Raw genomic sequence first — 23853 nt, forward strand, 5'->3', positions numbered from 1 at the left:
ATCTGCTGGCTCCGTATGAACAGAGACCCTGGGCTCAGACCAACTGGATCCTGGTCCGACTGTGGAGGGTGAGCACGCACACGCACACGCACACGCACACGCACACGCACACATGCACGCGCACACACACACACACACACACACTGTCAGCATTGTCTGTGTCTAAAATCACTTTATTTATTAAACTATTAAACTATTTATTAAAGTCTTGAATATGAATTGTGTGTTTTATTTAGAACATTATATATATATATATATATATATATATATATATATATATATATATATATATATATATTTAATCCATGACATGTTAATTACTTTCCACTAACAACCCTGCATTGCTCTGTGTCTCAAGTTAAAGATGCACAAACTCACGGTTGTGAGTCAGTGATGACACAGACGTGTGAAATCTGAGTTTATTGTTCACTGTAAACTGCTGACTGTTTATATATGAAGGAGTGAATGAGGGAATGTTTTCAGACACAGCGACTGTCTCTGCTTTCATTACATGTGGGGCACCACAAGGCTCTGTTTAGGGCCCCTTCTGTTTCTATATATATATATATATATATATATATATATATATATTTTTATATATATATATATATATATATATATATATATATATATATATATATATATATATATATATATTTTTTATATATATATATATATATATATATATTTTTATATATATATATATATATATATATATATTTTTTATATATATATATATATATATATATATTTTTATATATATATATATATATATATATATATATATTTTTATATATATATATATATTTTTATATATATATATATATATATTTTTATATATATATATATATATATATATATATATATATATATATATATATATATTACACTACAAACAAACAAACAAAACACCATACAGCAGATGAGATTCAATATGTATATGTATGTATGTATGTAAATGATGAACCAGCTGCTGTGAAATCTGAGCTACAGTAGTAGTACAGTTACTACAGTAGTAATACAGTTACTGCATCAGTGGAACAGTTACTGCAGTAGTGGAACAGGTACTGCAGTAGTGGAACAGTTACTGCAGTAGTAGAACAGTTACTGCAGTAGTAGTACAGTTACCTCAGTAGTAGTACAGTTACTGCAGTAGTAGTACAGTTACTGCAGTAGTGGAACAGGTACTACAGTAGTAGTACAGTTACTGCAGTAGTGGAACAGGGCTGTTTGCTGTATACCAACACGACCTTGACACAACACAGCTGATGGTCTCAAACGCATTAAGACAGGAAGAAATTCTGTATTTGTATATGTAATTGTATTTATATGTGTATTTCTGTGTAATTGTATTTATAGTGTATTTATAGTGTATTTATATTTGTATTTATAGTGTATTTGTATGTGTAATTGTATTTATATGTGTATTTGTAGTGTATTTATAGTGTAGTTATATGTGTTTTTCTAGTGTATTTATAGTGTATTTGTATTTATAGTGTATTTATAGTGTATTTATAGTGTATTTGTATTTATAGTGTATTTATAGAGTATTCATAGTGTTTTTCTAGTGTATTTATAGTGTATTTGTATTTATAGTGTATTTATAGTGTATTTATAGTGTATTTGTATTTATAGTGTATTTATAGTGTATTTATAGTGTATTTATAGAGTATTCATAGTGTTTTTCTAGTGTATTTATAGTGTATTTGTATTTATAGTGTATTTATAGTGTATTTATAGTGTATTTATAGTGTATTTGTATTTATAGTGTATTTATAGTGTATTTATAGTGTATTTGTATTTATAGTGTATTTATAGTGTAATTATAGTGTATTTATAGTGTATTTATAGTGTAATTATAGTGTATTTATAGTGTATTATAATGTAATTATAGTGTATTCATAGTGTATTTATAGTGTATTTATAGTGTATTTATATGTGTTTTTATAGTGTATTTCTAGTGTATTTGTAGTGTATTTGTAATTATAGTGTATTTATAGTGTATTTCTAGTGTATTTCTAGTGTATTTTTGCATGTGCGTGGTCTGTAACGTGTCTCGCTGTCTGTCTTGCAGGGTTGTGGTTTCGGCTACAGATACACTCGCCTGCCTCACCTCCTGAAAACCAAACCCGAGGATGCGAACCTGCCCAGTCTGCAGAGTAAGTGTCTCTCTGATTTCTCTCAGCGTGAGTGTAAACGAGCGTGAGCGCTGTGCCTTCTGTGTTGCCGCGGTGATTTGTGTCCGATCAATAACTCTAAAAAAGAATGAAGACAAAAAGCAGCAATGGATGACGTCTGTGGTCTGTTTGTCTTCTATCATGATTCTCCTCTTTTTGACCATGTGAGTGTTTCTGGTTCAGGTCACAGTCCTGCTTTTCTTCTCTTTCATGAACCTCTATAAATAAATTGAGGCCATGACAGTTTGTCTACATCAGGTTTATTTTTACCACACTTCTGTTTGATTTACTGCTTTAATTATCAGTGTGTGTGTCTGCCCACAGGACGTTTTTAAATGACACCTTGAAGGTAAATAACATGTCCTCTTACACAGTGAATCAGTTCATGGACTCGTCTTATTTTTGGAAGCAGAGGAGATTTTTGAATCTGGTGTTTTCTGAACACAGTTATGTTAAAATGAGATAAAATCCCAGCAGCAGTAATTCGTATGTCAGGTTTTGTAGCATCTTCTGTCTTTGATCCTGATAAGAAAACGTGGACTTTGTGGAAAGTTTACTCTGCTTGTTTGTTGCACACAGACTGATTCATTCAGTGATACTGATGTTTAAATGTCAGCCTGCAGATGGACAGGAGTCTAACAGCTGCTTCCATTATAATGCACTCCAGTCCAGCAGCAGCAATTAATTAATGGAATGGAATTAATTAATAAGCTTCATAAAAGTAGAGTTTATGGTGGAGCTGTTGCGTTGGATTGCATCAGACTTTACAGGTGTTCCTAATAAAGTGACCAGTGAGTGTATTTTGTGACTTGAAAGTTGTTGAACTCACATCTTGTATCAAACACATCTAGTGAGTTAAACTGAACCACACTGTTCCTCATACGCAGATAAACGAGTTATCCACATTATAATGTCGATGATGAGTCTGTTGTCATAGCAACGAGCCCTGAAACCCAAAACCTGCTATAGTTCAGTTTACTGACAGTCAGCTGATCAGGACTGAACAACAAACATGAACTCAGATTGATTATGAAATGTTGATATAATAATGATTTTAGATGAGAACATGGAGGTTACTGATAGATCGTTATGATTTATTGGTGTAATTATCACAGTTCTGTTTTTATAATGAAGAGTTATTGATACTCATACGAGACAAAATGTACAACTAAATAAAAGTTTGAGCACTAAAATTTAAATGTTTGAGACTCTGAACAGACATAAACTCACATAAAAGATTCTGACTGTTAAAGGACCAACAGGAACAGAACATGTGATGATTAATTAAAACGTATTAAATGATGAACTGCAGGACTCACTTTGCTGAAAGTTGTTCATGTTAAATGTACTTAAAGTGTTTAAAAGGTTTCACTGTGTGTGATGAAAGTGTAGAAACATCAACAGCAGGAACACAGAAAATCACACACACGTCCATGAATCTGTTGCCCCAGTGCATGCTGGGAGGTTCCCAACACACCTACCTCATTTAACAGCAGTCACATGACCAGCTCTCAGCCGATCATGTGACTGCTGATTGTGGCTTCAAGGTAACTTCATCCAGGATCAATAATCAATCATCAAACTGCCATCAAACCTGGATGAGAGTTGACAGGATGAATTTATCCTGATAGCAGCATGTTAGCATGTTAGCATGTTAGCCTGAGTTAGTTAAAGCACAGTTAAAGAACAGGGTCATGAACCAAACTCAGCTGAGTCTCTGAGTATTTGATGATATGTAAATGAGTTTTGAAGTATTTGGATAACAAATACTTTCTTTCTTGTGCTAAGCAAAGCTAAGCTAAGCTAAACTAGGCTAAACTAGGCCAAATCCACCCCTGACAATCACATATTGATCTCATCTGCTGTATGGTGTTTGTTTGTTTGTTTGTTTAAATAATTGTGCTTTCAGCATGTGTCACCATATCTTTGTCATCTTTGCCTCAAGGCTTCTTCTGCTTCTCAGCTTCTGTTTGTCCTTTTAATTGTGATTTTCTGCTCTCCTGCATGATAATTGACGGTCATGTGTGTCCTCTGGTCTGCATGCGTTTCAGGAGATTTGTCCATTGCTAGTTTCCAAAGTAAGTTATTTTTCCATGTCTCCTGTTTCTGTTTGTTTGTCACTGTCTTCATTTAGTTTTGCTATTTTAGCTCCATAATAACCTTTATTTGCCTCAGTCTGACACAGTAGAAGATGTAGTATTGATGATATTGATCAGCAGCGTTATGATACAACATCTTATTATCTTTACCTCTCATCCCTCTCCTTCTCTTTAAAGCAGGTTATTTGCATACTGACGTGCACCACCGACTAGTTATTTTGGTTTGTTTTGAGTACTTAGTTTAAATAAATGTGCTCTATAATAATGAAGACCAGCAGAGTCTCTGATAGTTCTCTGTAGGTTCATCACTACAAGCAACGACCAACACATTACACACTGATATAATAGATCAAACTGTGGAGGAGAGACATATATGTTCTAGATGCTTTAGACTCTGCTGCAGGCAGTGGAGGCTGCTGTCTGCTGTCCAGACGTTTGAATGGAAAACGTTTTGCTGCTGTTACATGCTGAGCGAAATGGAAATTATCCAGTTATTAGTCAGGTGTCTCTCACTTCTTATCATTTTACTTTGACAGACTCGTGACAGCAGAGACAGACTAACATGTAACTAACTAGAAAAATGTTTAACAGATTCGACTCTCATGTTTGGATCCGAACCAGTCACAGCATGGCTTCTACTAATAACTAATAACTCTCCTGTTATTAGTCTTTGGAGCCGTTTCTAAACAAACTAACGTGATGAAGGAACATGTGACCCAGTGCAGCGGTGTGACTCACTGACGTGTTTTTAATCAGATATATCAGCTTTGATACAAACACAGTACTTGTTAGTAGATCAGTTCATTGTTGGTTTGAATCCAAACATGAAGAAAAATTAAGAAAATCACCAGAATTGTCCTTTAAAATATGTTTTTTTTTTCCAAACCACAGAATGTGACACTAATGTAAAGGTAATAAAAGTAACAACACAGGATACAAATATAAAACTACAAGTAAAATGTCTCTGAAGTAAAAGTGTTATTGGCAAAATGTACTTTAATTAGTGATAATTCTGACAGATTATTCTATATGACATAACTATTTATGTACAGTAAGCTAGTTTAATATATACAATTTTATATTTTATTTTTTGAATATTTTATATACCAATTTGTTTTAAACATAAAATCTTAATCAGGAAAGTAACGCAGAGTTGTTTATACAGTAGAAGGTATAAAGTACTGAGGAAGAGGAGAAGTTGTATTTGAGTTTCTTTGATGCACCACAGCGTCGCTCTCTGACCTCTGTGTCCACATCTTCAGGATAACGGCGGTCTCTGGAGCGTTAGCTGTTGTCATGTTATGATGGGATGTAGCAGAGACACAGAGGACACAGAGGACACAGATTATTAGACTCTCCCAGAGGACCCCCCCCCCCCCCCCCCCCCCTCCCCTCCTCATCCTCTCCTCCTTCACCGTCCTTCTTTTATTCCAGCTTTTCTTTATGTGATGGTTATAATACTGCAACATTAGCAGTAACTGTATCTGCTGCAGTTATTAAATGTCATTATAAATGATAAATAAAGTCAAGTGTTACTGAGATAAATTCCTAAAATCCTGAATGATCGTCAATGTGAATGTGTTTATGTTATGTTACATAATAACAGTCGAGCTGCTGCTGTTTAAATTATAATATTAATAATAACAGCACCAAGCACGGCTCTAACATTATTCATGTCTGTACATAAAATAATTATAAATATGAATAATAAATTAGCTTCGGATTCAGTGGTTCAGGGGAAATGACTGTTTCCATACGCTCACAGAAAGGTGTTGGACATGTTAGTAAAATCCTTCACACTGTTTAAAATCCACTTTCAGGTTTGTCAAACATGTATTTTATGTATCAAAAGATTTAATTGCATTTTCACCTTTCAGACGACATTAGACCAACATTAGTCTTAAAAAACACTATTCACACTCAAACAATCACCTGGTTAGCAAAGAGACTCCAGAGACTGTTTAAAACACAGTGTTGTATTTATAAAGACCTGGTGTGAAAACAGGAAAAAGGGCAATTGCACTGTTTTTTCCCCCAGAAGGACCACATGAGACCAGCTCTGGATCATTAACTGCTGTACTTACACCTGTCAGCTGAAAGTTTACTTAGGGACTGAGCCCAAAAGGCAGAGGACTACTGTAAAACAGTAGTCTTCGCCTAAGGGCGAGGACCCTATTGTTTTTCGTTTGTTTGTTTGTTTCCCTCTTTATTATTATGCCACTTAAACCTTGAATTGAAAACTTGAATTTGACCCCCTAAACATGCTCAAAAACTCAAATTTGGCACGCACATCAGGTCTGGTGAAAAATTTGATAAAATATAAAAATTAACCCCCAAAGTGCCAAAATGTGCTCTCTAGCACCACCTATGTAACTAAAATGGCTGCCATTGCCTGTAGGAATGTCGTAGAGAGATCAAACCAAAACTCAATTATTCGTCTCATCAAGACCTACAAATCATATACTGACACCCCTGACCTAAATTCATCAGGAAGTCAGCAATTAGCCTTTCAAAATAAGACTTTGCCCCAATTTTGGCCCCCAAACAAACGCTATCTCCTCTGAGGGTGTTAATGGTATCGGCTTCAAACTTTAATAGATGACTTATGACATTGTGCTGAAAAAAGTTATTAAAAACTTTGTAATAACTCGAACTGTTTGGATTTTATAAGCCCTGAAAGTTGCAGTGCCACATCACCCTTACAATGTAAACCAATGGGGAGGCAATCTATGGGCATGAACTTTGTGTCAAACTGAGGCTTCTGACGTCTAAACTATAAGTCTGACCACATTCAAACCTGTATCAATGGATTTGCCACGAAATTTCTCACTAAAATATGATTTTTAATGTAAGATTCGGCCAAAGTCATGGGATTTATGAGGAGATTTCACAAGAAGCGTACTCTAAAATCCTCCTCTCCAACTGCTCCTGGTGATGTCACTCCCTCAGTGCTGTGAAACATTCCGCAATACACACTCATTATAAAATCACAGGAGGAGCAAGAAAAGACTTTAAAACTCACACTCTAATATCTCAAAAACAATAAAAGATAGAAAAAACATGTAAATTCAAGATTTGTAGGTCAAAGTCTCGTGACTCATTTAAAGTTCAAATGAAGTTTGTATCTAAAACTATGTGGAAGCAGTAAATGTTCAAAAAGGTGTGGGTTCACTCACACTCTCCATTCAAATATATGAGTATTTTTCTGTGTCCAGCTGCAGTTACTTATTGTCTCTACACACCTGACAGTACACATGTCAATCAAACTTTCAAAATAAAAGCACAGCACACTTGTAAGAAATATCCCTCATTTTTAAAAAGCAAAATGATCTGATCCCGACGGGCCAGAGTGCGAGGTCCCGACCAACGATGCTTGCAGCTTTAATTTCTTCCTCTTTTCTTATTTTATGTTCCAAGTGGTTCATTCATGAAAAATGAGGAAGACTATTAGGAAAATATATAATATAGTTATACAGTAATACAGTTAGTTACAGTTTTATTTAGAACATTTAAAGCGTTTATATTGAACGTCGTGTCACTTCTGTTCTCTCAGTAATAAGATGTCACATATATACGTTAATCAGTGTTGGAGCAGCAGCTTTCATGCATCAGGTGTTTTTATTTAAACTTATTTCTACACATTACAGGACAGTTACTGAGTCATCCGTCGTTATTGTCTCCTCTAAATGAAGCTGCAGTGAGCGAGGATTCCTCCGTCCGTCTGTGAAGTTGTGTTGATGAATCTACTTCCAGCCTTCTCTCACTGCAGGATAAAAACATGACCCGTCCTCTCTCCTCTGATTGGTTTAGAGCCGTGTCCGTCGCTGCTGCTGCAGAGACACATGGCCGAGCTGCTGAGCATGGACAAAGACATGGCCGCCTCGTTCCTCAACAGCGTCCTGAACCAGCTCAACTGGGCCTTTTCCGAGTTCATCGGCATGATCCAAGAGGTGAGATCAGGAGCAGAAACGCTGCACCTACACATGATGTGGAAACACTGGAATCGACACTGGAAATCAAATAAAACCAGTCAGTTTGAACAACATGAGACTGGAAATATGGAGCCATCACTGGTCCAGTTTTATTTATGTAGAACTTATGTAGAAACTTTGGAAAATCTACCAGAGTTTAGAGTTTGTAATAAATCTTTACTGCAGCAGAAAACCATTTTAATGAAGGAGTTTAGGACGTGATGGATGATTAATGGATTAGTTAATGGTTTTCTCTCTGTTCAATGATCAATAGCAGAGAAATGAGTGAAGCTCTATATTGTCTTTATGATGGAGATACTTTATAATTCTTCATGTTTAGCAGTGAAAGCAGCTCAGCAGAGACTGATGATTTAAGACATGAATTATTGATACATTCTTCACTTTTCTTAAGATTTCACTGTGAACGTGTTTGTCTCTGAAGTTACTGCATATACTGTAGTGTGTACTACATACTGCATATACTGTAGTGTGTACTACATACTGCATACTGTAGTGTGTACTACATACTGCATATACTGTAGTGTGTACTACACACTGCATACTGTAGTGTGTACTACATACTGTAGACTGTAGTGTGTATTACATACTGCATATACTGCAGTGTGTACTACATACTGCATATACTGTAGTGTGTACTACATACTGCATACTGTAGTGTGTATTACATACTGCATATACTGCAGTGTGTACTACATACTGCATACTGCAGTGTGTACTACATACTGCATATACTGTAGTGTGTACTACATACTGCATACTGCAGTGTGTACTACATACTGCATACTGTAGTGTGTACTACATACTGCATACTGTAGTGTGTACTACATACTGCATATACTGTAGTGTGTACTACATACTGCATACTGCAGTGTGTACTACATACTGCATACTGTAGTGTGTACTACATACTGCATATACTGTAGTGTGTACTACATACTGCATACTGCAGTGTGTACTACATACTGCATATACTGTAGTGTGTACTACATACTGCATATACTGTAGTGTGTACTACATACTGCTTTTCACAGTAGTTTACAGTATGAAACTGTTCAGTGCTGATTAGCAGTATGCTAGTTAGCAGTATGCTAGTTAGCAGTATGCTGATTAGCAGTATGCTAGTTAGCAGTATGCCCTGCTGTTCTGCTTCCTCTTCTGCTCTAAAGACAGATGTGTTGTATTTGTGGGTTTTCCTGGTTTTCCTAAAGATGAACATTTACCTGACAGATGAGTAACACCTGTCTGATGATCAGAAGGAACCAGATTCACCTGCATCCTGTCAGAAGAATGAATTGTACAATCACATTAGATAAAAACATGAAGTATTTCTGGCATACTGCAGATTCTGCTGTTGTTAGTGTACTACATGCTACAGTTTGGCTAAATCAGGACGTACTGCTGGTATCGTAACTGGTTTCCAGTGCAGACTCTGTACTGGAAAACAAACTTGGGCCAGTGACACAGAGGTGAGATTTATACTTTACTAGATGTGTTTTCAAACAGTTTGTTCAGTTTTGAGAGATGAAGCCTGACTGGTTGGTTCAGTGGTTAACTTCCTCTCCTCTGATGAAGAGCAGCTGAACATTTGTTCTTCATCACCAAACAGCTGATCTGAAGATAAAGGTAGAGGTCACTGATCCAACAGCAGGACCCTCAGAGAGAGAGAGAGAGAGTCTCCAGTGGATTGAAAGGAGGTTAAAGACGGCTCGGCTGAGGCGAGCTGATAGCCCCGTCTCTCCCCTCGGCCCCCGTTCGCCTCCTCATCATCCTCATCAGCGTCTGAGGGTCGATTCAGTCCACTTTTACAAACTGTTTCCCGCTAATGAGATTATTTTGGGTTTGAGATAAATCCTCAGTAAGACTCCATGAATCATCCCACTTAGCAGCACTTAGTATCCTAATTGATGATATTCCTGTGGGACGCGCTGGTATTTTCCACCCAGCAGCAGTTTATTGTTCCCTCAGTGACGCTCAGCTCTCAGCCTTCACTCCACAGCTCAACTGGGAGCAGCAATAATTGCTTTTCTTGTTATTTTTTTGTGAATCTGGTGTCGGGATTTGATTCAGAACAAACTTTTAAAGGATTTTCATACAAAGTAGAGAAATGTTTGTGACTCTTTAATTAAAGAAAGTTAACTGCAGTCATTTAAAAGCACGTCGCAGTCTTCAGCCTGTACGACGACAATGAAGTAAAAGTATCATTTACTGATCAGCGTGACTGGATTCATGACTTTAGTTCAACAAGGTACCAGGTTAGATTTAACATTAGTCTCTGAGTGATGATGCATGAAGTCTTAATGAAACACTGAGCTAATTAATAAGTTGTTAAACCTTCATTAAAAAGATGAACATGAGCATCTGTACAGTATGACCCGTTGCATTGTGGGATTGTTTGCAGAACTCTATAAAGAGCTGAAATTCAGACACTCAAATAAAACGTGAGTCAGTAATTATAATATAATCTGATGGATCAGCTGGTCGTCATAGTGACTGATTGATAAACAGAATTATTGATCAGAAAACAAAGAGTTTTAGGACTGATCTCACCTGAAGCTGCGTGTCAGAGTGGTTTTATTTATGACTTCTATTCATTTGTCTTGTTTTTTACTCTCTGCTCTCCATCAGATCCAGCAGGCAGCCGAGCGTCCAGAGAGGAACTTTGTGGACACTCGTCAGCTGAAGGTGATCAATAAGACTTCTAGTTAATGAGCTGAACACAACATGAACATGATGATGTTTGTCATCTTTTTAATAACATATAATATAATAAAGTCAGCTGCTGTGATTGGATAGATGCAGCGTTGTTTAACATAAAGAACAGTTTCTAATCTGCAGTGTTTGTATTATTATTGCTGCTGATCTGTCTGAAAGAGACAAAAGACAAGGAAGAAAATACTGACCATTAATATATCAATGAATCAATTAGTTGATCACAAAAATGTCCTTGATAATCAAAAAATGTTAAAACATTCACAGTTTCTTGTCAAAATGTGAAGATTTGCTGCTTTTCTCTGTTTTATATCAGAGTGAAATGAAGGCATCAACACAGGAAACTGAGCTGGAACATCTTCCCTCTTAACGATGTCGACATTTAAATTAATGCTTTTTAAAAATGTAGAAAAGAAACATTCTGCAGGACTGAGACAGTAATCACAGTTAAGTCTGGTTCAGACTTTCCACTGTTTTATTAACTAAAAGATTACTCAGTTAATCATAAAATAATTGAACTCTAAGAAGAAAAAGAATAAGTGAGGTCGTCAGTTCTTCAGGACTTGTTAATCAAACACAAGTAAATAAGAATACGAACCAATAAGACGTAATGAAAAACAACCGAACAGAATTTCTCCTTGTTAAAGACGTGTTCAGTGATGCTTCTGCGTCTCAGCTGCTCCGTTGTGTTTCTGCTGCAGGTGTGTGCGACGTGCTTCGACCTGTCGGTCAGTCTGCTGCGTGTGCTGGAGATGACCGTCACTCTGGTTCCAGAGATCTTCCTGGACTGGTCGAGGCCGTCTGCAGAGCTGCTGCTCAGACGACTGGCTCAGGTGATCCGCAGCACTCAAGAGATGATGTAGAGTCCCGCTGGAGAGGATGCTCGTCATAGAGAGATAATCATTTACATTGTCAGAAATTCTTAAACTCACTAATTAGCTTGTTACATTTATTTATTTAATCTGTTCACAAACTGAAGTGAAAAATGTCCCAGTTCCTCTAAATCCTCCTCGTCTCCTCTGAGACACATTAAAGGACCAGAACGTCCTCGAGCTGCAGGACGAGAGGAAGCAGACTGACTGAATGAAGCTGTAATAATTATTACCTGCAGGTGGTTCATGCTATCAGTCTACCTGCAGCTCAGAGCTACAGTCACTCTGACACGTTACCAGTCTGACTGGTATGAGTAATAATACCAGTGAGACAGAAGCAAAGTCTGACTGGATGGGAACCAGTTTGAGTAATAAATGAAAGTTTGATGTGTTTGTCTGCAGCTGCTGAACCAAGTTTTAAACAGAGTGACAGCAGAGAAGAACCTGTTTGATCGAGTCGTCAACCTGAGACTGCCAGGTACACACACACACACACACACACACACACACACACACACACACACACACACATATACACACACACATACACACACACATACACACACACACACACACACACACACACACACACACACACACACACACACACACACATATACACACACATAGAAACATGGTCAGAGACGATGGACACATGTAATAACCAGGTAACCTGATAATAAAGAGGTAATTACTACAGTAATAAGCAGGTAACCTGATAATAAAGAGGTAATTACTACAGTAATAACAGGTAACCTGATAATAAAGAGGTAATTACTACAGTAATAAGCAGGTAACCTGATAGTAAAGAGGTAATTACTACAGTAATAACAGGTAACCTGATAATAAAGAGGTAATTACTACAGTAATAAGCAGGTAACCTGATAATAAAGAGGTAATTACTACAGTAGTAACAGGTAACCTGATAATAAAGAGGTAATTACTACAGTAATAACAGGTAACCTTATAATAAAGAGGTAATTACTACAGTAATAAGCAGGTAACCTGATAATAAAGAGGTAATTACTACAGTAATAACAGGTAACCTGATAGTAAAGAGGTAATTACTACGGTAATAACAGGTAACCTGATAGTAAAGAGGTAATTACTACAGTAATAAGCAGGTAACCTGATAATAAAGAGGTGATTACTACAGTAATAACGGGTAACCTGATAATAAAGAGGTGATTACTACAGTAATAACGGGTAACCTGATAATAAAGAGGTAATTACTACAGTAATAACAGGTAACCTGATAATAAAGAGGTAATTACTACAGTAATAACGGGTAACCTGATAATAAAGAGGTGATTACTACAGTAATAACGGGTAACCTGATAATAAAGAGGTAATTACTACAGTAATAAGGGGTAACCTGATAATAAAGAGGTAATTACTACAGTAATAACAGGTAACCTGATAATAAAGAGGTGATTACTACAGTAATAACAGGTAACCTGATAATAAAGAGGTGATTACTACAGTAATAACGGGTAACCTGATAATAAAGAGGTAATTACTACAGTAATAACGGGTAACCTGATAATAAAGAGGTAATTACTACAGTAATAAGCAGGTATCAGCTTGGTATTAACTACAGCTATATTCTGCTAATATTAGAGAGAAAAGTTACCAACAGTTTATAAAGTAGAGAAAAATAAAACCACATAGAAGTGTTCAGTAAAAGCACAGTAACACGTAGGAAACAACACACTGACCTGCTGACAATAATCAGCTTCTATCAGCATCATATTCTGATGACAGATGGTAATATGTCGACATTAATGCAGTAATTCCCTCATAATCACATCGAGATAATAAAGCTTCATGTTGTAAATAGTCTGTCTGCTGATTTGACAGTAAATGAGCTTAATGAACATCAGCTGATGACTCAGTAAATATCCAGATATTATTATAAACTCTTTATTATTGTAAACATTTCACATTTTCTTTATATAATGTCACTTTATATTTAATATATAAGAGATTCTCTGGATTGATTCATTGGAATTGGAACATTTCCTGTATAATAAGTCTATAATTTACAGATTTCCTTCTAAAAATGTTCTTTAAGTTTCAGTTACAGACCAGTTAATGAATAGGAATTGTAAGAAAGGATGAAACACATTAAAGAAAGGCCACCTGCTGAGATCTGGGACCAGTTAAACCAGTGAGTCAGTCACACAGGAAGAAAAATCTGATTGTGCAGATTTCTTGCTGAGAAAGTTATTATTCTGCTTCTGATGGCGCCGTGCGGCTCCTCTGAAGATCTGCTGTTCAAGGTGTTTCTGGCAGATGAAGGTTTGAAGAGTGTGAAAGATAATCTGCCCTGCAGCCGTCGGTTGAGAGGAAGGAAGAAGGATTGATGATGCAGAAGCTTTGTGACAGTTCACTGTGATATCACTGAGGCCTGCTGCTGAACATGATGGAGGAAATATGTTACCGATCAATTAAAAAATTAGCTGGATGTTCACGATGACTTATAGACAATTAACTGAGTCATCATGTGACCAACAGATCACTATAAACACCATCTGCACATCTTCATCAACCCTTCTTCAAAATGACTACATATAAAATACCATTACTCTCAATAACATATATACATATATACATATAAACTCATATATATACATATAAACTCACATATATACATATAAACTCACATTTATATACATATATACATATAAACTCACATATATATACATATATACATATAAACTCACAGTCATCAATGAGTAAAAAAGTTTCGTCTTTCAGTTCAGAAACAAAAACTCTTCTTTCAGCCTCATCGTTCAGACTAAAAAGTTTATTTACATCATTTCCAGTATTTGACATTAATGAAAAAACATCTGCATATATATTTATATATATACACACACATACATACATACATACATACATACATACATACATACATACATACATACATACATATATGTATGTATGTAAACTTAGCACAAAAAGTAAGGAAATTAGTGTTTGGTAGATTATTTCTTTGTTGTAACAATGCTTCTTGGCAATCGGGTGCCTGATTGGCAGCACCTGTGAGCGTGGGCCCTGCTACAGTGGTCAGTAGGTGGCTGACTTGTGACAAATGCTGGTTGAAGAATGGGACGCCATCCCACAGCAGTGTGTGACCAGGCTGGTGACCAGCATGAGGAGGAGGTGCCAGGCTGTTGTGGCTGTGTATGGTTCTTCCACACGCTACTGAGGCTCCTGTTTGTTAAATGAATAAATTGTTAAATTGCCAATATGTCTTCAAACTTCAATCATCCAATCCACCAAACACCAAACAAGAGTCAATGGCAGAATAAGCTGTTTGGCATTGGCAGAGAAGATTTGGCAAATTTTTCATGGGTGCAACCCACATCCCCTATCCACCTACATGAACCCCCACTGCCAGAAATCTAGGAGTACTGTTTGATTCAGATTTAAGTTTCAAACCACACATTAAAATGTTGTCCAGTCCTGCTTGCTGCAAATAAGAACCATTTCTAGAACTAAGCCAATGCTCTCCCACTCTGACCTTGAACAAATCATCCACGCTTTCATTTTCTCCAGACTAGATTACTGTAACTCTCCTTTCCAGCATAAAACAAAAATCCCTCTCAGCAGCAGTTCGGCTTCTTACTGGTTTAAACAGATCACATCACCCCGATCCTGGCTCATCTCCATTGGCTCCTTGTTCATTTTACAATTGATTTTAAGATTTTACTGATCACTTTTAAAGCTTGTCTGGGTCTGGCTCTAAGCTACATAACAGAAATACTGACCCTGTACGAGGCAGCCTGCAGCCTTAGATCCTCAGGCGGGGCCCTTCTGGCTGTTTTAAAGTCGAGGTTTAAATCTAAAGGTGATCGTGCTTTTGCCATCAGGGCCCCTCGGCTTTGGAACAACCTGCCTGAGGAGATAAGGCTGCAGAATCAGTAACTTCTTTTGAATCACTTCTTAAAACCCATTTTTACAGACTCGCTTTTATTTAATGTCGTCTTTCGAGCATCTTTGTATTGTCTTTTAATCTTTTTATCATCTCTCTATTGTGATTCTGTTGTTTTTTTGTGTTGTGTCTTTGCTTTGCATTGTGCTACTTTTGCTTTGTCTGTCAAAGCACTTTGTAAACTCTGTTTTTAAAGATGCTATATAAATAAAGATATTATTATTATTGTACTCAGCTCTGCTGCTCATCCCATTAATGCATGTTTCTTACAAATGTGGCACCATTTAAAAGAGAAATAAACAGGCTTTCCAACGGTATAAGATCTATTGCCAAGAAACATTGTTACAACAAAGAAATAATCTACCAAACACTAGTTTCTTTACTTTTTGTGCTATGTGTTATATATATATATATATATGTGTATATAACACATCCGTCTCTGAGCTAAATGTCCATGTTGATCAGCTACCTGAAGTCGTCAGTGCAGGATGTGTGTTTGTGCTGCAGGTCTGGAGAGTGTGGACCACTACCCCATCCTGGTCGCTGTTACTGGCATCCTGGTTCGAATCCTGGTGGACGGAGACAGACAGGGGTAGGACAGGTTTTCTTTTACCCATAATGCACCTGAGCTGTGTGCTTTTATCCAGCTGCTTCTCTGCTGAGGGGAACCTTCACAGCAACATTCAGCTCTTTTGGTTGTTGGTTGCAGCAACAAGCTCTTCGTTACATGTTTCTGGTGACTTTTCTCTATTTTTGTTAACACTTTATTTTGCAGGTCCTTTAATTTTATAGTCATTTACAGGTATTTAACAGGTAATGTTTGGGACATTTTACAGAGAGGTGGTGCAGTTTGGTATCAATTATTTTAAAAACTGAAGTGTTAAGTTGGTTTAATTGGTGCCGATTCATTATATTTGGGTTCATACGTTGTTAATTTGTAAAAATTCTTATAAATGACACTTATTTGTGTCTTTAATGAGCAGGTTTCCTGTCCTGACGATGAGCAGTTACACAGCAGCTACTACACACTGTCAGTTAAAGAGTCTCATTTATGAAGAATTCTGCAAATTAACAACTACATGAGCCTAAATATAACGAGTGGGCGCGTAACAAATGGCTCCATCATTTCTGTAAAATGTCCTGAAAATTAACTGTTAAATACCTTCAAATTATTCAGAACATTTCCAGGAAAGGACTGTAAAATGAAAGGATCTGTAATAGACTTTTCTGCAGCCGTCCCTCTGCTGTGCGTTTTGGAAATGTTCCTGAGTTTGTGTGCCGTGTATAATGTGTGAGCGTCATGCAGCCGACGCTGAAGGCTTTTCATCAACATGTGATTGAGCTTTAATTAACACGGCCGTCCCTCCAGTGACACGGCTGTGAGGAAGAATAACTCTCCCGCCAAATTACAGTGTGAAGGTCTGCTGACAGTCTGTGCCGATAATAAATCAGCTTTGTTCAAATGAGTTTTGGGAAATGTCCCCTTTAGGCCACCCGTACTTTGAAGTGTGCGCTCTCATGGCGCTGTGCGGTGCATTATTTGGATTAAAGCATCTTCAGAACTGTGTTTAACGGCATCCTGATGTGGCTGAAGGGTGTTTGTCTGCGTGGTTAACGGGATAACTGGGTTCCAGCGACGTTTTAGCCTCGTTTCACTGCTTCAGAGGCGTCAAAGAGACACTTTGGTTTCACACATAAACACACTCACACACTCATATTCCAGGGTGTTGATGAGCTGCAAGTTTGGAGGAAATTGAATTACCAGACGGTAAAAGCTCCGGTTGGTGCCAAAGGAACCACCGACTGACAGGAAACGCTGGCGCATTTTGAGACTGAATCTTTTCTCTCAACTCATTTGCTGTTTGTCACATGATGTGAGACTGAGACACCAGAGTCGTCCTGGGTTTATATTCTTCAGCATGATAGTTTGTCCACTGATTGTCATTCCTATTTGCTCACATCGTATTTGAAGCTGGATGTTAATTGATTATGTATTTATTGGAAGTTGAAAACGGAGCTACAACCAATAATCGATTAACGGACAGAAAATTAATCATTAACTAATCTAATCTTGTTTTTGGTTAATTAAAAATGTCAAATATTTGCTGGTTTCAGATTCTTATTGGTGAAGATTTAAAGTAGAATTGTTTTGATTTTCTATATTTTTCTTCATGTTTGGATCCAAACCAACAATGAACTGATCTACTAACCAGTATTGTGTTTGTATCAAAGCTGATAATTCTGATTAAAAACCCGTCACCGCTGCACTGGGTCACATGTTCCTTCATCACGTTAGTTTGACTAATAACAGCATCACGTTTTCAGTCTCCAGAGAGTAGTTCTGTGTACGGCAGACGCTACTGAGCATGTGCAGGAACACGCTTCTGTTTACAACCTCTGACTTTATAAAACATTATACTTTTGTCAAAGAACTTCAGTATAAAGTCAGAGGTTGTTTAACTGCAGCACAACAAGCTGTAAACAGAAGCGTGTTCCTGCACATGCTCAGTAGCGTCAGCCGTACACAGAACTACTCTCTGGAGACTGAAAACGTGACGCTGTTATTAGTCTTTGGAGCCGTTTCTAAAAACATATTTATCATTGAAAGGTTTTCTTTGTTGTTAATGACAGTAAACTGATTGTCTTTGAGTTCTGGACTGTTGGACGAACATAAAAAGATATGAAGACGTCAACTCTTAAATTCTAACAAACATTTTGTACAATTTCCTGACATTCAATAGATAATCTGCTGTGATCACTGTGGTTTTACTGGTGAACCTTATTTCCTGCGGTGGCTTTGAGCGAATGAGGAGACGATACTGAGATGAGACAGAAGCTGTCAGGTGAAAGTAACATGAGACGGACACGTGGACGTAAAGAGACGCAGGTCTGAAAGCGACTGACACTGACAGCACTTAAAGATGTTTGTTGTGTCAGTTAATCAGCTGTAAGTGAATGTTTCTGTTGTCATTTTTAGTGAAACTGTCTCTTCGGGTCTCCCTCTCTGTCCGTCGCGCCTCCAGCTGGCTTCACTCTTCCTCTCTGTTCTCTCGCCGTTCGTCAGGAAATTGACTGGTTGTCTCTGCATGTCCCCCCCCCCCCACCCCCCCAGCCGGTTAATATGTGAGCCTCAGCACTTAATAATTCTCCTCCTTCTATAAAAGCTCTGTCAGTCGGGCTCATCCTGGACGTCGCTCAGCCAGTCACAGATTAATGGCGGTGAGTGATGTGACTGTAATGGGCTGCAGGCACTGATGTTACAGGCTGATAGGATCCCCTCATTTACTTCCTGTAACTACACAGGATGGATGAGAGGAAACGTCACGCACGCTTCCATGTTTAAACACCAGCAGAGAGACAACAGAACAGTAAGAAATCAGTGTGAAAAGTGTCTCCTGTTGTCTGAGATATAAATGAATCATGTGACTGAAAACATCAGATCTGTGTGGAGCGATGATGATGATGAGGAGACTGTAACCTTCCTCACATCAATGCATGAAACTAACAGAAATGTCATATTTCCATCATGTTTTCCATCGTTTCAGCTTTGACTGTCTCTCTCTTAATGACGTCGTCTCGTCGCGTCTCTTCTTCTGTGACGGTTGAACGGCAGCGACTGGAGAATTAGCGCCACCTGCTGTTTATCTGCTAATATTCACACAGCAGCAGTGGATGGAAACAAACATTCAGGACATTTTGTTTTGCTGATATTCAGGAAATGACTGACTTGTCTGCCAACTGAAAAGATGCTAAAAGGAGCAAATTTACTGCTCGTCCGACTGTCCGATCATGTCTGTAGTCAAAGATGTGTGCGCACCAGATTAGCCAAATATAATGATTATAACTAGAGCTGATCAGAGCTGATCCTAATGATCAGTATCAGCTGTAATAAAGCTGATCAGATGTTACAGCCGCTCTCCTCCACAGAGCAGCACGTCGCTGCACATCAGAGTCAACATCAGAGGAGAAAAGCTGCAGCTTCTCACGCTGAGCGTCACTTTCAGCTCATATCAACCTTCGTTCTGTGAGTCGCCTGATGACAAAACGAAACCAGTCCGTTGTTGGTTTGTGTGTCTGCACTCGACCGAAGATCCTCTGTGAGGGAAGACGCTTCACTCTGTAACACCACTGGACGATCGGAGTGTTTCTGTAGTTCCAACAGAGTGAGACGTCTTCTCTCTAGAGGATCAGGAGTTATATTCTCAGATCAATACCTTACACTGATTAGTCAATAGTTTGACACCAGGACCTTCAGGACTGGTTTATATCTGTATCATTACTCAGATATGAGTGTGAGGGAGAATTAAATGTGTGTTGTAGTTTGAGCACTCTGTCATTTAGGTAACTATCAGGCTTAATATAGATACTATAATATTTAAAGAACATCCGTAGTTTTTACATTTCCTCTCAGGAAAAGAGACGTGATGTTGACATTCTGTGTTGGTGCCACCTTCTGCTGCTGTTTACTGTGAACCACACTGCATTGAAGCAGTCACTGTATGATTGACTGCTCATGAAAAATGCTTCGTAAATATTCAGCTGCAGTGGACATTTTCCACTCTAACAAATGAGGCGGTGCAGTAGCTGTGGTCCAAAACCTCCACCGCCACACCGGCTGAACACAGTTCTCCCGACAGCACAGCTCACAGCAAAGGATGAGGCAGGAAAAGGGACTGCAGAGAAGTTGAATTTGTGTCACATTCTGTCTACAAATGATCACAAAACACCCAAATATATGAATCCATGCTTGTGTCTTAGTCCAGGTAGGAGCTGTGAAACTAAATGTAATAAACTGTAGATGTAGAAGAGAAGCCAAAGATCATAAGAAGAAGAAGAAGAAAGCAGCCAGATGTGATGATTCTGAGGCTGAAGCTGTTTAATAGAATCTGTTTTCATGTTAAAGAGATTCGTTCATACTGTCAAACAATATTTACTCCTTGTTGCTGAGTCAGATGTTCAGATTGATTCCTCTGTCATGTCTTTAAGTTACACTGAGACACACTGAGTCTCAGACTGTCTCAGTTTATCTCAGTGTGTCTCAGTGTGTCTCAGTGTGTCTCAATGTGTCTCAGTCTGTCTCAGTGTGTCTCAGTGTGTCTCAGTGTATCTCAATGTGTCTCAGTGTGTCTCAGTGTATCTCAGTGTGTCTCAGTGTGTCTCAGTGTGTCTCAGTGTATCTCAGTGTGTCTCAGTGTGTCTCAGTGTGTCTCAGTGTGTCTCAGTGTATCTCAGTGTGTCTCAGTGTGTCTCAGTGTATCTCAGTGTATCTCAGTGTGTCTCAGTGTGTCTCAGTGTATCTCAGTGTGTCTCAGTGTATCTCAGTGTGTCTCAGTGTGTCTCAGTGTGTCTCAGTGTATCTCAGTGTGTCTCAGTGTATCTCAGTGTGTCTCAGTGTGTCTCAGTGTATCTCAGTGTGTCTCAGTGTGTCTCAGTGTATCTCAGTGTGTCTCAGTGTATCTCAGTGTGTCTCAGTGTGTCTCAGTATGTCTCAGTGTGTCTCAGTGTGTCTCAGTGTATCTCAATGTGTCTCAGTGTGTCTCAGTATGTCTCAGTGTGTCTCAGTGTGTCTCAGTGTATCTCAATGTGTCTCAGTGTGTCTCAGTGTATCTCAGTGTGTCTCATTGTGTCTCAGTGTATCTCAGTGTGTCTCAGTGTATCTCAATGTGTCTCAGTGTGTCTCAGTGTGTCTCAGTGTATCTCATTGTGTCTCAGTGTGTCTCAGTGTGTCTCAGTGTATCTCAATGTGTCTCAGTGTGTCTCAGTATGTCTCAGTGTGTCTCAGTGTATCTCATTGTGTCTCAGTATGTCTCAGTGTATCTCAGTGTGTCTCAGTGTATCTCATTGTGTCTCAGTATGTCTCAGTGTGTCTCAGTGTATCTCAATGTGTCTCAGTGTGTCTCAGTATGTCTCAGTGTGTCTCAGTGTGTCTCAGTGTGTCTCATTGTGTCTCAGTGTGTCTCAGTGTGTCTCAGTGTATCTCAATGTGTCTCAGTGTGTCTCAGTGTGTCTCAGTGTGTCTCAGTGTATCTCAGTGTGTCTCAGTGTATCTCAGTGTGTCTCAGTGTATCTCAGTGTGTCTCAATGTGTCTCAGTGTGTCTCAGTGTGTCTCAGTGTGTCTCAGTGTGTCTCAGTGTATCTCAGTGTATCTCAGTGTGTCTCAGTGTATCTCAGTGTGTCTCAGTGTGTCTCAGTATGTCTCAGTGTGTCTCAGTGTGTCTCAGTGTATCTCAATGTGTCTCAGTGTGTCTCAGTGTATCTCAGTGTGTCTCATTGTGTCTCAGTGTATCTCAGTGTGTCTCAATGTGTCTCAGTCAGTCTCAGTGTGTCTCAGTGTGTCTCAGTGTGTCTCAGTGTGTCTCAGTGTGTCTCAGTGTGTCTCAATGTGTCTCAATGTGTCTCAGTGTGTCTCAGTGTGTCTCAGTGTATCTCAGTGTGTCTCATTGTGTCTCAGTCAGTCTCAGTGTGTCTCAGTGTATCTCAGTGTGTCTCAGTGTGTCTCAGTCAGTCTCAGTCTGTCTCAGTGTGTCTCAGTGTATCTCAGCACTTCTGTTGCCTAATTGGACATTAGGGGAAATACACTGAGTTGAAACTGATGGTTGTTGGTGTGTGTGTGCTGTTAGTGTGTTAAAGGAAGTCCTGTCAGTGTTGTGAGTGTTGACTGATCTCGTCGGGTCGTCGTGCAGTTTGAGTTTCTTTCCTTCCTGTTCGGTCTCTTCTCTGTATACATCATGTGTGGCCTCTTTCTGTCATCTCTTCTGTTCAAGCAATCGACTGACTTTTGTCTTTTATCAGAGAACATACAGCAATAACTGTCTTGTTGATGTATATTCGTGCATAAATAGACTCTCACACTCATTAATTTGAATGTTGGTGGTATTTTTTCTTTCATGTTGTCACCTCGTCCACTCCTGTCACCAGTCTGTACTGTCTGTACTGCCAAATATCTGTTTTAATCAGTTTAAACGCCAAATATACACCTGCTGTATGCTGAAAAAAGCCACTAAAGCCATCTGTTAGCCAGCAGCTCAGAGGACATTAAAGCATTTAACATTTGCTTTAAAGGGACAACAGACAGTCATAAACAGGATTTACAATGACACAGAGTTTATTTTAATAAAAGCAGCTCTGTAATTCTTGTGCAGTTCACTCAGTCAAAAACAAAAACATACTTAAATTATTTAAAAGTTGTTATTTGACGTTTTCTGTAACTTTAAATGTTTTGCACAGAAACATCACACGTCTTTTTACATATTAAAGAGGAAGAAACACTGATGACTGATGGTCTCATCAGAAGCGTCCGCAGTAGAAGTTGTGATGAAGATGTTTGCAGAGTGTTGTGGAGCAGAACGCTGCAGTGATGTGATGCCACAGGAAGGCTCGCTGCACATTAACGGACTCTGGTGTGACCAGTGACGTCATAATAAAGGCAAAGACTCGCTGGTCCTGGTTATGTCATCATGTGGAGATGATTCTGCATGATTACAGCAGCAGTGGTTGGTTGTTGGTGTCGGTGCAGTTTGAAATGATGTGTTGTGATTACAGATGTTTCCTCTGTTTTATATCCTGTTTCATCTGCAGACTCGTGACACTGAGTTGTCTTTAATGTGTTTAATGAGTTTAGTTTTTGGAGGCTGTGGTTCATGAGTCAGCACTTTTTGCTGGAAGTGTCTCAGTCCTTCTCTGCCAATGGATGTCTTCTGCAGGACTTACAGCCCACGTTGTGCTTTTTCTTCATGTTAATTTGTTCTTTAAAAGTAAAGTTTGACTAAATGTGACCGTGTTCTTGTCTTCTCAAGTGTCTTATCCTAAAATCTGAGCTGAATCATCAGAGTTACTTCAGATATCAGCCGACGTGCTGCTGAAAAACACCATGATTTTATTATTTTAACACCTTTAACCGCAGAGACGCTGGCTGATCCATCATCACAGTCACACGCGCCATAGTTGATCAGATTTTATTAAGAACACCAACAAATAGATAGATAGATATTACTTTATAATAGTATATATATATATATATATATACTATATATAATATAGTTTATAGAGTCTCATTCAGACTG

At 38.3% G+C, this 23853-nt stretch overlaps 2 protein-coding genes across 5 annotated transcripts in view; both read left to right on the forward strand.

The window, feature by feature from the left end:
- The window catches only part of LOC122981346 (nuclear factor 7, ovary-like), a 504535-nt gene that overhangs the window by 375442 nt on the left and 105240 nt on the right, over positions 1-23853 (forward strand). The window lies entirely within an intron of this gene.
- Positions 1-23853, forward strand: part of LOC122981338 (E3 ubiquitin-protein ligase RNF123) — a 147791-nt gene that overhangs the window by 44809 nt on the left and 79129 nt on the right. For all 4 annotated transcript variants that reach the window (XM_044350020.1, XM_044350021.1, XM_044350023.1 and 1 more), the window contains exons 30-36: positions 1-68; positions 2075-2159; positions 8087-8226; positions 10894-10950; positions 11679-11810; positions 12252-12327; positions 16297-16381. The exon at positions 1-68 is cut by the window's left edge and continues 20 nt beyond it. In XM_044350020.1, coding sequence (XP_044205955.1) covers positions 1-68; positions 2075-2159; positions 8087-8226; positions 10894-10950; positions 11679-11810; positions 12252-12327; positions 16297-16381 — 643 coding nt within the window. The remainder of the gene's footprint in view (positions 69-2074; positions 2160-8086; positions 8227-10893; positions 10951-11678; positions 11811-12251; positions 12328-16296; positions 16382-23853) is intronic.

Source organism: Thunnus albacares, chromosome 4 (genome assembly GCF_914725855.1).
Source record: "Thunnus albacares chromosome 4, fThuAlb1.1, whole genome shotgun sequence".
NCBI classification, from domain to species: domain Eukaryota; kingdom Metazoa; phylum Chordata; class Actinopteri; order Scombriformes; family Scombridae; genus Thunnus; species Thunnus albacares.